The sequence below is a fragment of the Perna viridis genome, chromosome 2 (genome assembly GCF_037379345.1).
Source record: "Perna viridis isolate PV_CMFRI_1.1 ecotype Kerala chromosome 2, ASM3737934v1, whole genome shotgun sequence".
Taxonomy (NCBI): Eukaryota; Metazoa; Mollusca; class Bivalvia; order Mytilida; family Mytilidae; genus Perna; species Perna viridis.
Window position 1 is genome coordinate 47,525,523 of NC_142446.1, and position 16,169 is coordinate 47,541,691.

Sequence of the window (16,169 nt, forward strand, 5' to 3'; positions counted from 1 at the left end):
TTAGTAGCATATATTTTAGTGGAATTTTGAATTAAAAAACAGATATTGTCAATGTTCGGCAATACAATTAGATTTTAATTTACTGTAAATCTGGTATTATACACTTTAATAAACTATGTTATTTATAATCACAATTATTATTATAATTATTATTATTATTATTATTATTATTATCAAACGACGACTACCATGCAGTGTCGGTTTGTTAAAAATATAAGAACATATGGATAATACGAAATGAAAAAAATGATATTAATTAATTCATTGTTACCAATTAGATACTATAATTCAAAACTGTATTGGCAAAGTATGACGTCAATTTTCAAACACAAGTTGATTCAAAATCTCATTTTATCGGTGTTTCGTCTTAAAATAATCATCAAATTTTACATCACCCAGCTGGGATTTAACCTTCAGTTAGTGCACATGTTTGCATAGGATGCCACAATCTGCACAAAAACAGCTGGAGTTATGGTAAACTCTTGTCAGTTTCATTCAAGAAATTTAATGAATCAAAATTCTTTATATGTGTCAGTCATATCTTTCTGCTGCAATAATGAAAGTATGATGTTTATCATGAGTAATGAATATAAAAACTTTATTTCGTTCGCTAGACTCGATTATCAGACTGAAATAAAACAGGCCTGTACTTTCATTGTGACAAAAGGAAGACGGGAAGAGAAGGGTCGGGAGAAAGGAGAGAGGGGTCGGAAGACAGAGGGAGGGGGTGAGAAAAAAGGAGAGAATGGATGGGAGAAAGGAAAAAGGTACCCCTGTCCGCCCCTCATAAAAAGGAAACTGTTCCCTTAATAAACAACTACAAAACCGCACAAGAAGCAAATAATACAAACGAACAACCCCCAAATAATAAAACAAACAACACCATACCAAACAAAACGAAAACGAAAAATTTGGAAGGGTGCACTCATTGAATTCTATTACTTTTTTATTTATGTTCTTATTTGTTCTCATTATGGTGCTTTTCTATATGTGTCATAAAAATCCAGTTACGTACTTGCTCAGTGATTGCTTTGTCACTAATCTTTCTGCCTCGTAAAAATCTTTTTAATAAGATTCAATCAAATACTATTACTCCATTCAAAACGATCGATAAGTTATTTCGTCAAATAAACTTCTCACCAAAAGTCTTAAATCATCCACTGACAAGAGATTGTGAAATATCCGTCTGCGGTTTTTAATGTTACGGAAGGTTGACTACCTTAGATATGTTTATAAACAAACAATTTTGCCTAGATCTCAGTACATTACTGATGCGGAAACTTGCGGTTGGAATTAATATCTGTGTCATCCTTGGATTTTTCTCTATGATTCTGCGATGTAGCTCCGTGCCCAAAGTGACATACTCATGCTGAAATGTGTCAGGTTGCCTCGAACTCATTGAGTCACAGTTCAAAGACTATACTAAGATTCTGCGGTTGTCGAGAAACCACAAACATAGTGATTTTAACACTTTACTTTGAATGTTCATTCATATTCATGGGGTTTAAGATTTGTCCGCAGAGTTCATTATGGGCACGCTGCATTCTGCAGATGTTTCACACATTATCAAAGACAATCCTGAAACAGCAGTAATATGTCCAGGCGAGCTAGGGTTACTTAAGTGTATCGGTTAATGGGTGACAAAGGTATAAATATAGAACTATTAACTTCTTTTATTTAAATCTATCAGCAACTGTTTAAGTCGTCTCATACTGACTAAACCCGCAACGACAAGTTTTCAGAATGAAATAATAGCATGCTAATCATACATGAAAGAATGAGCTGGGCAAAAATAATTACCACATGTACCCGTGGGAACGAACATTTTGACTTATACTTATTCCCGTCCCTCGTGAGGAGAACTGGGCCATTTACAAGTCCACCCCATTTGTCTCTTTCTATTGCTTCTTTTATTGCTGATTCAACCAAGATCTTTTTTCTCTCTTTTTAAAGTGAGACATTCAAAAACTAAGTAATAGTTCGAATTCTTTGGTTATTGATTGAGTCTTTAAAAAAAAGCCGATTTAGGCCATTATTTTGTGTATAAACCGCTAATAATACTGTATCACATGCCTAAAGGGATTCATCAGGAAAGAAATACTTATAAGAGCTGAATCATTTCTCTATTTCCTCCATATTTACAATGCACACTATTAAAATGCATTTCCTGTGTTTTCAATACATATCCAAGGAAGTTCCACATTATGGACTGATTTTTCTGACCTCGGGCAAAGTGTTGTTTACTGTAGACCGTTTTATGAATGAAAAGATTTTAATAGTATTTGACATATAACGGAAGGAATCAATAATTTTGGAACTTTTTACGCATTAAATATTAACCTCAAATATGAGTTGTAGAATAATATATCGTTAACTTTGTTTATACATTCATACATGTAAAAAGTCAAATTTGTAACGGGTGATTAAACTGCGGTTCTTCTAACGAACGCCTTTCCTTTCTGAGTCAGTTTTTGGAAGGGCAAAGCTTGTGGTAGCGGTTGCTAATGGGCATTTTTAAAATTTCCGCCATGCGTGTGATCTCATGCAAAAATGCCTCTGTAAAGTCATTTTGATGGATTTCCGGATTCCTGCTTTTCGTTTACTTCACACAACACCAGAAAACTTAATTTATACTGTTTATAAACAAAATTACGATTAAAGTGGCCAAAAGGTAATGACCATTCGCAGATGAAAAATGTATGTATACAGTACCAACTTGCATATAAACTATTACCACATAATGAATGCATATAGCATATGCCTAGTTAAAAAAATGCTTTTTTTGGTACTTGTACAAACCCTACGTCCGTTTAACGTTAGACTATAAGTAACTTGGAGTAAAGACTAGGTCATCATAATGTGATATCCATTTTTTATAATGTACATCAGTGTTGAATGCTTTCATTAGTAAATTTTATTTGAGTAGTTTTGTATCTTTATCTTTGTGTGTGTGATATCTTATGAATATTCGCAGGTTTCATCTATATAAAATAGTTATGGCATATGATAGTTTTCATTTCGTCTGATTTTTTTATACAGTTGCATTTTTTTACAATGATTTGAAACGCAATTTAATTCTAAGACATTTTTAACACAAAAGAAAAGCTCATTGTCTAACACTAAATTAAAGCACTGTTTAACTTGTTCTTTATTCATATTGAAAACACAAACTCTAACCACCAATTCCTGTTGCCACTGTGAGAAAAGAACTTATTAATAAGTTGACATTGCACATAAATGATATAATAATAAAAAGAATTTAGGGTGGTGTATTTTCAATATAATGATAATACGGTGACGCGTTAAATTGTAAGTATACCCTATGCACATGGTACGTAAAAGTTACGTATTGAAATGAAGATATTTAAGTAATTTTCTTTTTTATTCATGAATAACTCATAGCGAGAATGGTCACTTATTAATTTCATTCATTTGCCAGATGTCTAATTAATTTTGACCACTTCATCAAAATATATATTTCATTGCATTACTAATACACGAAATATTAGAATGAATTATTCATACAGATGAGAAACTGATTCAAAATAAAGGTTTAAACGGTGAATCAGCCAAGCAAAGATGAAATCCACATTTTTCATCCATGTCATGTACTGTTTGCCTAAAGTAAAAGGTAAAAAGCCACGTTCTGAAGCAAAACAAGCTTATTCTGCAGTTGTTTATAGTAAAACGCAAGGAAGCCGGGTTCTTTTAAAACATAAACAGATTTCGTCTTATGAAATCCTTGCCGATTTCTTCATAAGACTTGCTACAATAGTTGTTAAATATCTACACGATTAGATATTAAATTTTTATGCATCTCCGTATTGTACTGCAGATGGATAGTTAATGAACATTTGATGGTAATAAAATCAATTTTAAAGAGCACAACAGAGAGATTTGTAGCTCGTATCATTTCTGTGTAAGAACAGTTTCTTTTTCTATAAAGAAAGTTTATACATGGGCTGAGTGTCCTCTGAACTGAAGAACTCTGAAGAAAAATGAAAAAGACAAGCATATTAAAACAAAAGTAGAGGGATTTAAGAACACGAACGTACTAATCGATGTTATGGGGAAACATCAAAATGTTGAACAACTCAGTAGACTAGTGTTTGTTCATGTGTTTCAAAGTTTTAATAACATCTTATATCACAAAAAAAAAAGAAATGTCAGTGGCGCATCTGAGTTTGCAAATAAGTGGAAGCACGTGAAAAGCGTGGGGACGGGCGATTTTGTTTAAGGTTCTCTGTATAGATACAACGGTTATTTTTGGTAGTGATAGGGGCAAGGAAAGAAGTCACTGGAAGCTCCGCGCGTACTGCAAATAAAATCTCAACAAATTGTCATAATTTACGATCAATTACGCACTTACGACTTTTTGTGAAATCGACGCCTGGAGGAATATAACTTGATGGTTGCGGAATTAGGAGGAGTATATGAGTGCCAATATACTTTTTGTTTCAACTTGTATACATTATATCTATGTAGCCGGTAGGGCATTATCGAATGAGATGGACACCTTTTCTCCTAAGAGTGACATGTTATTGTGTAATTAGAACCTATAAATAAAACCATTGACGCAGTGACACCAATTGACATGGAGATAGCCATCTAAGGACATGTTTCCAATATACATGTAAAACAATACCCAATAAATAATACTATTTTAAAGAATCACAATGGCAGCATGTTGTTTTTAACCATAGACCAATTCTAAGGTTTTTCACATTTATAGTTTCTATCATATATTTGTTATGATGTCACCACATTCGTATATTATATGTTGTAAATTCTCAGGTGGCCCGGCAAAATGTGTGTGAGATCACGGTGATTGTCATGATGGTTGCACTAAAACTTTTCATGTCTAGACAATTTCTTGTAACAAAGTCAGACGTCTTTAATTTGATGAAAGCTATTCTGAAAGTGTGTGTTAAAAACATGCGTGTCCAATGCATGTCCAACAAATATCATGAGTATGCATAAAGCGGACGAGTAATCCAAACTGAACCAGTTCGAACTGCATGATTCAAAACACATCCAATAACACACTAATTTTTATACAATTAAACACTTAATAGGTAAATTTTATTAAAAGATTAATAGGTAATTTTCCAGCTAAATCCTGAATTTTCCGCTTGACCTTGATAAGGGATCACAGGATACCCCTTAAGATCACTTGTAAACAACGAGGCTATTTATAGAATGTAAATAGAAAGGTGATATCATCCCTGTGACGTAGGCGCTGATATAAAAGGCCGATAATCTATGGAAGGATTTCTCATACTAACATTTTCTCGTTGCGAGTCGGATCTATATCATTTTATTCTAACTTGTAAACAATTAGCTGTATATGTTTATATAACAGCTGATTTTGGATATTGGTCTAACTGTGAATATTTAAGATATTTTTTAGTGACATGAGGATAGTACAATTCTTCTAATAACATAATTTTACACAGTCGTGTTACAGTATTTTGATGCATATTAAAACATTTTCAATGCCAGAATCCGGAGACTTAGAAGTCTTACCACCACCGGCAGTCACTTCCGAACTTGTGTCAGGAAGACGAAGAATAGCCCTTAGACTGGATTTAGCTTCATTAGCCGACTTTACTTGTGGGAATTCTGACGATTTCCATTTACCAAAAAGGTGTAAACTGGAATCCATGAATTATTCTTTGAACAGTTGTGCCTTAAAACAACAAAATACAAACTCGGAGGCATTGAAAGCACGGACTATTCAACCACAAGAACTTGTCACAAAACTGAAGAAATCAAAAGCAATGTTACTAGTTGACTGTAGACCGTTTGTGTCTTATAATATTGCCCACATAAATGGGGCTGTGAATGTTAACTGTTCTGACAGGTTCAATAGAAAGAGACTTCAGCAAGGAAAAGCAAGTCTTATAGACTTGGTGACTTCCAAAGACGGAAAGGACCTATTCAAAAGAAGAGGATCAAAAGATATTATACTTTATGATGATCATACAAAAGATATCCATCAACTTTCACCAGAAACATCCATGCATATTGTGCTTGCTTCACTGCTAAGAGAGGGAAGAGAGGCTTATGTTTTAAAAGGTATGTGTAATTTTTCATATAAATTTTATGGTATTCAGAGACAGATTCATATCCTATGTGTTTTATGTGTGGTTTGTCTGATCTTATAGTTGTTTATCGTGATTCACTTGATTTTATGAATTTCCTGTGAGTAATTTTTTTTTGTAAAAGTCAATTATAATTTTATCAAAGTTTAGTAGCTAGTCTATATTAATAGGTTGATTGATTGTTGGGGTTTAACACCAGAGCAGCAATTGTCAGCTGTATTCAGGCGACCTGTATTACAAAAATGTAATAGCCGTATGTTTTTTCAAAAAGGAAAAGCCAGTTATAATACACATAACTTTGACATGTTTACCCCTTTCAGGCTTTTGTAAAATGTAGTTTATTTATACAATTAATACAACTTTTTTTGTAAAAACGAACATGTTTACACTTTGATGTTAATTTCATTACGTATCGGTAGATTATGATTCATAAGATGTTTATCATGTTTCTATAATCTCTTGATCTCTCTCATGATATAATAACTCCTGTAAAATTGTGAGAACAAAATCGAACCATGTTCAGGTCAACCTAAAACGATACATGTTTTGGCCATGAGTCACTCGTAGTAGAGTAATTTGTGTATACAATAGGGTTCAAAGGTGAATAAATAAATGAAAGACTCACAAAGGAAAGAATGTGGTTTTGTTAAAAATTTTTGTTACTCATTCGATCGACCTTCGACAAGATCTTTTGAAGTTCAATGGCTCGGAAAGAATTTAAAAGACCACCACTTGCAGGATATTGAGATTGTTGGAATTATTGCTTTTAATTAAAAGAATTAGAAATGTTGAAAATTTAAAGAAAAAAAAAAGACTTTTGACTGAATGAATAAAATTCATGACTGAATTCATAATTCCGTTAAAAATTGTTAAAAAATAAAGTTAATCAAGACTTTTTTTCTTTACAACGTATTAATACGTTTCCAAGGACTTGTTTGTAATAGGTAGGAAAATTGATCCATTTCACTAAGCACTGCTACAGATGTCGTTCCTGCGAGTTATGATTCATATTTTCAATCAATAAGTTTGGGTTTGTTGTTCACAACTGTACCATACTGACCATTTTTTTTATCAAATTTAATTTATTAAGGTATCTTTTATGCAGGTCATGGTTACATAACTCTCCCATCATATGACTCTGACTGTTAACGCGGAAATTCTATTTTAAGGTTCAAGGAAACAAAATTAACTGGTTTCCTAAACTTTCAGTCCTAACTCTTCCGTCTTAATACCCAGAATTAGTTAAAATTGAATCATAGTGCTTGTAAAGAGGATGAAGGATATTGTTTTATCAAAACCCTTTTATAATCTTTTCCCAAAATATATAAGTACTTCGTTCTCAATTATTGAGTCATTTCCCTTGATAAAACTTTCAATGGGCTTCATTACTGGGAAATATAATGAGAGCTCTTCAAACAGATTTACAAAAACACACGCGTGTAATCAACGCACACTTGTTGCTTTCGGCTTTGCTTGTATCTTGCTCTGCAATCATACGTTAAGATAAGAGTTCTAACTTTAGAAATTTAGAGATAAGTAAATATAGTTCTTTGAGAGCTTCCTCCGTTTTTGAGGCCAACATCTGTATATTCGTTTAATTACTATCGTAAGTTAGTTCAAGGTGTCTCAGTGAAAAGGCATGAGTCATTCGCCACGGTGATAGATACACATTTAATTCTTACACACAGTATGACTTATATGGTTATGACCATGTAGTGTTAATATAGCAATTGGTCTTATAAAGACGTGTAGCAACGTATATGTATATTAATCACAAATATTTGTAGTACTCTATTGAATTTTATTTTACGTATAAATTTAAATAGGATTTATAAAAAGAGGACTTAATTGATTATTACGTAATACACGATAGATTAAGTTCAAGATTAAATAAAGATTAAACTGTCATATCAATTTGCCCTAAATTTGATGATGGATTAAATATATAGTTGTGATGAAGGGACCATTTCCAAATAAAGACTACATGTATAACCCCCTGAAAAGTAGCGTCTATCAAACTAATGGTAAAAAGCGTTTCTGTAGTAAGGTTTTTATATTTTATACAACGAAGAATTACAATGATATTTTTGTTCTGATTTTAGGAGGTATTGAAGAATTCCGTACACAATGTAGTGATGACCATATAAACACTCAGGAATCCCGTCCCCTGTATAGCCCGACAACTCCTATCATTGAACCTCAGATCGAAACCGCCACTGCCTCAGAAATTTTACCATTCCTCTATCTCGGTAAGTCTGCTTATATATGTCCCAAAATTATTATAGTGAAAAGTACCACAGTCGCATTAACGTATAAAGTTGAGCCTGTCACACAACAGTAGATGTACATCAGATATTCTTGAAAGTACAATTACACAAATGTTACATTTTCTTCAATTTGGGCATTGATAAATTGTATACCTGTTTAATCGTACTTGTATTAATTTTTCTTTCACTCTTTCAGGAAATGAACGGGATGCTTCTAACTTGCAACGCTTGAGGGAACTAAACATTACCCACATACTCAACATCACTTCAAATATTCCAAAATATTTTGAGAACCAGGGAATCAAATACAAGCGCCTAGCAGCCTCTGACAGCGGGTGCCAGAATCTTCGACAATACTTCGAGGAAGCTGTACAATTTATAGGTATGTGTTATAACTGCAAATATTCTTCTGATACTTTGCAGGTGCATATGCAGATGGTCCCCTCAAAGCAAATATTTATTTTTACTAAGATTATTTAAATAAGTGGTGATTTGTAGAAAACTTTCCTTATTAATTTAACTCCCAATGCTTCTCAAAGCTGAATTAAAATGAATCTTTAATGAAACTTAACTTTTTCGCAAGTCCACAAGCGACACCTGAAACACATTTCATACGCATTGTGACACGTAGGTGAGTCACCGAAACGCTGCACGCGCGTTCTTTGTTCTTGAGAAATAAATAATGAGAATCTTGTGAAATTTGAATAACAGTTGGGGGAAACGACAGATGGCAATTTTATCTAACCCCATGTCAGTGACGCGTAGTTTTAAATGACCGTGACTCATGATCGAAGTGTTATGACTCCCTTAAACCATTAAAGCAGCTTTATCAGAATTTAATTGAACTTGAAAGAAATATTTTTAAAAAAGCTCTCAGGTAAAATTGACAATTGACAAAAATGCGAAACAGTCACCAGTTCAATATGAGGTCTCAACTTTCAAGTTTAACAGGCCTATGAATCATACAAGATCGGTTAAAACCCTCGTTTGTTAATGTTGAAATAGAGATCATTGATAAATAATGTAAATCTTAATTTTGGCTTATTACAAGTTACGAAATGTAATTTTACTTTTTTTAGCATTTGAACTCAGGAATGTCAAATGATAGAAAGGAAAGATATATTTTGGATTTGAAATGAATAAACATCTGAAAACGTCTGAAAAAGTCCGCATCTATACAAATCTTTTATTTCTCTATCCTTGAAATAGTATTAAGAGTAATTAATTTTCTGTACGTATGGTACTACAGTAGTTTATCTAATTCGCTTCTGGTCTATTGATTAAACTAAGACCAACATTTTATCGCTGTGAAAGTAGTAAAACTAGTCCCATCGATTTCTGGAGGGTACTATAGATACTAGTTCCAGCTGGCGACATTTATCGCAAGCTGTGGATGACTCACCCCACATCCCGCGTTTTATTGCATTGAAATATTGACCAGAAATCAATATATATGTATATTTAGTAGGTCATATTTACTTTCTGAATATATGAAGTGTTTACATGATTGTTATATAATGTTTTAGTCTCAGTGGACTTTTAAAAGCTGATTATGCAAAAAGTTAGAATATTTACATATAACGGTTGGAATAAACAAATAAGTGAATGATATTTGCCAGAATGTCTAAATAGATGTATATATGCCCGCCAGTTGTATAACGATTCAAATAATATATTATATGTGCTTTTCTTTCTTTTTACAGACGAAGCACGAGCTGATGGCGGTAAAATCCTAGTTCACTGTCAAGCCGGCGTATCACGTTCGGCAACTATTACCATTGCTTACATATTAAAACATTCAAAAATGGGTGTTATGGATGCATATCGTCACGTGAAGAGTAAGCGGGCTATTATTGCACCCAATTTTAATTTCATGGGACAGTTGATGGAATTTGAACAGTGTTTGAACCAAGGACAAGTGCATAGAATTCTCCAGCCAAAAATACCGGGAATTGAATGTAGCGTATAACGCAAGGCAAATTATTGGTGCAAAGGCAATTCCGAACAAAACACGAACTCTCAGGGTATTTCGGAATGCGCCATCTTTTAGTGCAATATTAACTTTTTATGACATTGACAATAACTGTACTGTTTTTGTATTAATATATGTATAGGTTAACATGATTGTATTATTCACACGGTAAATAAAACTTAGTACATTCCAACGAATGGCCATGTTTGAAAGGTCATGATCGCCCGTATTGAATCAGGAGACATTATCGAATTATACCTGAACTTTTTCAAATTTACACTTATATTTTTATATTCACTAATTTACTATTTCAAGAATTCAAAATGCCAAACCCAGACCACGGAAAGACGAAATTTTTACTGCCTTAGATAAATTTGAAGTATGGCCAACATTACTGTGGTTTCTAACCGGAATTGGTAGTTGGTCAGTGTGTTCATAGAGTAGTTGTGTTTTATATGGTTGTCGAAATTTTCTTTTTTTAAGTAAATAGTGTTCACCCGCATATATCTGTAAGGTAAAGAAGTGTTATTGATATTGTTTGGAAATGTGCGCGAGAGAGAGCGTGTGAGTTAAGTGTCACGTGATTATATGGCACCTGAAGTTGTTCCTGTTAGATTTATTTATTTATTTAGATATGTGAAAGTGTTACTTTATGTGGTAATCGTGGTTTGTGATGTCTTAGAGAGTTTAAACTAACTGTTAAAGACATTATGTTTGGTATATATTGAATAAAGAATTTAAAGCCTTTTTGTTCTTTTCATATTGATAAATTAAAAATGGTCGTTATACTATTGATAGATACTAGTAGATAGTCTAGCTGTTAACTGTATGTAGACAAAAACATTTCCTAATGAAATTGTTTCATCGTCTTAAATCACTCTTTCCTATTCTAATCCGTGTCAAACCACCGCGGTAGTTTCATGCTAGCGCTCGCTTCAAGTGCGGGAGCGGATGGATTTGATTCCCGACTGGGTCATACAAATGACTTAAAAGATGTAGTTGCTAACACGACATTAGGAGAAAGAGTGACGACTGGTTGGTTCGGAATCAGATTAATGTACATTTATTTTCTTAGCCTGTTTATAAGCCCTTCTTGTGGGTTGTTGCTTCTGTGTGTTTGTACATTAATAACCGAGCGATGTACGTAGTAGGGACTGTTCGATTGAACGAACTAGAACGTCCTAGAAGGTATGAAATACCCAAACAAAAGCCAATCAATTAATCAATCTCTTGTCATGGTCTACTAATTCCCCGTATTACACGATACAGGAAGACGACAGTGTTATGTCCTTGCGAGGTTTGATAATCACTTATTTTTCCTTTTTCCCTTTCAAAAGACAGTTAAAGTATAATATCAATATAAAATGAAACAAAAATAACAATCATATTAATAGTGTAAATTCATATATACAATGTACATGTGTTTCAAGGAGTAACCTTTCATCCGTAGCATTATAATCACATACTAGTGTAGGAATATCTAACTCAAAAAATTATTACTGTACACAAGAGGTACTCACACCCAACAAGTCGAAATAGAAAGCCATATTCAGCACCAAGATGTTCCACCATGTGCAATATACACGATACAAGATTTCTCTTACGGTTCATAAGAAAATCATGCAAATTTTATGCCACCACAAAAATTGACGTTTTTGAGTTATGACCATAACGGCTGTAGAATAGGTGAAAAAAAACTAACATTTATTTGAGATTTCTGGACAATGATTTGAGTAAAAGCGTCCATGAATCTCTATAGACGCAGAAGAAGCAATAGATGGAAATTGGGCACAAAACAATAGCGGGAACACCCAAAAGTATAACAGTCGGTTTTACTTGGTACGGTAACATCTGTACAGAAATACACAGAGTGGTACAGTGAAGGGCTTATGAGTCCCTTCTGACATCGATGTATTTGGCTATGAGTATGTTAACCAAATGTTGTCTTATCGAACCAAATGAAGAAAATTTTGATATAGACCATATTTACAGCGTTACATGGGCGGAAATGCTTTCACAAAAAGCATATATTTTGATATAATTAAGGACGTCCAGGTTTAGTTAAGGAAATGTCTGTTACATTTTATTCGGCCTATGAAGAAATATCCTCAATCACGTGGTGCACACTAAATAACCTGCGTAGCATTGAGGTTATTTCAAATGGACTAAAAAAAGAACTAAAATAACAGTCATTCCTTATAATTTAATTTTTGTATCAAAATTCAACGAGTAAACCATTGAAAAAGGTTTATGATGTCATATACAACATTTGGTCTATGACAAAATTGGACAAAATTTTTTATCCAATCAGAAAGCCTGTTATTCTAAAATCAAATTATTATTGAATCAGTCTTTGCTTAAAAAGATATTTAAGTTTGGGCAAAGTGCATGTACCTAAAATAGACTATACTGGCTCGTCTAGACCTTTATGAACTGGATAACAAATATTTTATGAAATGTCAAAGAAATGAATGAAAATAAAACTGTTAATTGCTGACTGAGTTGTGTTCACAACTTCGAAAGACAGGTTCTACAAAGTTGGTCATGACTCATGTACGGAAACCAAGAAGATGTCGTTATTGTATGATTTAATCGTAATATTATAACGATAATATATAATATATCGAGATAAGTTTTTGTATCAATATTCAACGAGTAAACCATTGAAAAATGTTTATGACGCCATATACAAAATTTGGTCTATGCCAAAATAGGAAAAATATCCAATCAGAAGCGTGTTACTTCTAAAATAAAATTATTATTGAATAAGTCTTTGCTTAAGATAACTAAGTTTGGGCAAAGTGCATGTACCTAAAATAGACTATACTGGCTCGTCTAGACCTTTATGAACTGGATAACAAATATTTTATGAAATGTCAAAGAAAAGATGTTTGTTTGTTTGTTTGTTTGTTGGGGTTTAACGTCCGAGCAGCAACATTTCAGCTATATTCAGACGATGAACATGAAATTGATGATAAAATGAATATGAAATGATGATGAAATGAAAAAGGGATGGGACACAAGGACAATTGGGTCGACAAATTTTGATAGCCACTGGAAATAGGGAGAGGTGGGTAGGGCCGGGCAATTTAGCCTCCTGTGGCGGAGCCCTATGGTTCCTGCTCCGGCAGAATACCACAGTAGCGTTCTTTAACGTGCGAGGAACGTGGCATCTTTCCCAACACGGTGCACCACTATGGTTTGCGGTCGGGTTTTCCGTATTATAGCCTGACAACCCCAGCATATAACACGCTAGGGGTACCCCATTCCACCACCTGGGGCACACATCCCAGATGCTCTGTGGGCAAAGCGCCCTAGCCCCCGGCTAGGGTTCTGAGCACTATTTAGTCGCCTTTTACGACAAGCTTAGCGCTGCTGCAGGCATATTCTTTTAACACCCGGACCTGCACGGGGATCAAAGAAATGAATGAAAATAAAACTATTAATTGCTGACTGAGTTGTGTTCACAACTTCGAAAGACAGGTTCTACAAAGTTGGTCATGACTCATGTACGGAAACCAAGAAGATATCGTTATTGTATGATTTAATCGTAATATTATAACGATAATATATAATATATCAAGATAAGAACATAATTTATCGAATATGTATATGTCGAGATAAAGATACTTTTACACGTTCTCTCTCGGCTACGGAGTACTTGCATTGATTCACGCAAGAAAATGAAAAAAACTAGTGTGTTTGGTGAAGGTTAATGTCCCCAGATCAGGGGCGGATCCAGGATTTCATGTATGGAGGGGGTGGGGTAAATAAAATTAAAACCAGACAAAGGAAAGCAAGACAACTCTTAAGATAGATTTCATATATACATATATAATGATATTTTCGACTAAATGAAGTTATGTTCTGTCGCAAATTAGAATCTTTTAAATCATGATTTACATATGACATTTGTAATATTGACAAAGAGCTATAAAATTATCTGGTGAAAATCATACACAACAGTCGGAAAAACAAAGCACCTTTTTGAACTCGTAAGTTAATGATTAACATTACTAGGAATAATCAACCTTATCTGCAGTTGAAGGTCATTTTAATCTTACTGATGAAAGTTACTTGCAGGAGCTTGGTTCCGTGGTTTTCTAATGGACCGATTCCGAAACTGTTTAGAATTCTGGGGTTGCTATTGTACATGACGCCTCTGATTTCCCAAGACGTTATTGACGAGTACGCTGACGGCGCAACGTTGTTTACGGGGACGGAAGTAGAATTTCTGAATTGGTCTATTTAGATATTTCGATAATACACCATTTATGATGTTGGTGCTAATGATCGATTTCAAAAATATATTGAACAATACCATGTGTACTGGTCTAGATACTAGACATCTGTCAACTGGGATATCGCCTCCAAAGGACAAACTCTGAAGCTGATATAATGTTTTGAATCTGCTAAATAGTGACTCATCTACATTCACAAGTAATAAATGTCGAAGTACAAGCTGAAAATGTTTAAGTACAGACAATTCTTAATATTGTGAATTTAGCTATTAGAACAAATAATTACTGAGTTTGGATCGTTAGTATCTATTAAATAAGCACTGAAGATGAGTTTGGCTTCCTTCGGGTCTTCCATGATGGCAGAGTCTTTTATACATTGTTTTTTTGAGTTGAATAAAATATGATGGTGTGTTAAACAAATTGTGCTCTTGTAACAGCCTCAAGTTCTCAACTTTGCCTAAATGCAATTCCACGACAGTTCGTCACCACCATTTTTACTATGGTTAACACATCTTACATAAACACTGACAAAAGAGCAACTCTGCAGTGAAGCTGCTTCAACTGTGAATCATTGTTCCCCGGAACATATTACATAATATCTGACGGAAGTGATGCCTCTGAAATAGTTTTTCTCTCTAGAGGTTATCATCTGTCCTAGTTCCATGACAATGTCAATAATTATTTTTAAGGTGACACTTTCCCAGCACTCAACGAAGATTTTTCTTTGTTATGGTAGATGGTTCGTTACTTTTTATTTAAATAGTTCTGTCTTTTCTGTCTTGCGTTAGAATGCAGTAATATTCTGACAATCAGGATGTGATCCAAACATTTTCTTAAAATTAGATAGGATGAAACTAATATAACATTTTTTTCAGTAATTTGAATAATTGTTTTGAATAATGATTTCTGAAATACCAAAATACCGATCATAAAAAATAAGTACACGTGTTTCAAGGGGTAACCTCACAACTGCACTAGAACCAAATGTTGGTAAATTGCAGTACATGTGTTAATTGTACAGAAGTACACAGTTTCTTTCGGTTTTTGAATAGAAACATTGGTTACTATTACATTTTTATAACGGTAATTTTGTCATTCGTTATACCCCGATTGTACTCATCAACCAAACCAGTAGCCAGACTTGTATGAGCCGATTTATATATCTAGTTTATTTTCCGAAATTTGTAGCATTACAAAATTAAGACATCCTAAAATACTTAGGCATTATTACTTGAATTGCAGTTTGTAGAACTCGGTGCTGGATTTGATTCCCATTTCGACATCTTCGAGTGCTTCTCGTTTACAATTCATTGTAGGATTGAAACGATTCCATGTCTTTGGTTATCATGCCGCTGATGAGATATTAATAATTGAAACACGTGTGCAGCATACCGGAGTTTGAAATATTGATATTAGGGGTTTTGTTCTTATTTTGCGATTAGCAGTTAGCTCTTTATTAAACGTAGATGATTTTCCAGCTATTGCTTTCTTGAATCATAATCACATGGAAGAAGAATCTTCTCGCATTTTTAGGATGCTTTGAAAAACAAAAACAAAAACAAACAAAAAACTAAAAAAAACAAAA

The 16,169-nt window shown here is 33.7% G+C and overlaps 1 protein-coding gene across 1 annotated transcript; it reads left to right on the plus strand.

Annotated features, from left to right (window-relative positions):
* The first annotated feature begins 5,277 nt into the window (after window positions 1-5,277).
* On the plus strand, window positions 5,278-11,090 carry LOC148625440 (dual specificity protein phosphatase 10-like). Its single transcript, XM_088568979.1, has 4 exons — window positions 5,278-6,078; window positions 8,207-8,353; window positions 8,568-8,753; window positions 10,075-11,090. Exons 1-4 carry the CDS (start codon window positions 5,475-5,477, stop codon window positions 10,338-10,340), a joined length of 1,203 nt encoding a protein of 400 aa, XP_088425105.1. The 5' UTR covers window positions 5,278-5,474; the 3' UTR covers window positions 10,341-11,090.
* The last annotated feature ends 5,079 nt before the right edge of the window (window positions 11,091-16,169 follow it).

Coding starts and splice junctions, on each gene's coding strand:
- LOC148625440 (XM_088568979.1), top strand. CDS start 5,475: ATGCATATTAAAACATTTTCAATGCCAGAATCCGGAGACTTAGAAGTC. Junction 6,079..8,206: donor AGAGGCTTATGTTTTAAAAG/GTATGTGTAATT, acceptor TTCTGATTTTAG/GAGGTATTGAAGAATTCCGT. Junction 8,754..10,074: donor GGAAGCTGTACAATTTATAG/GTATGTGTTATA, acceptor TTCTTTTTACAG/ACGAAGCACGAGCTGATGGC.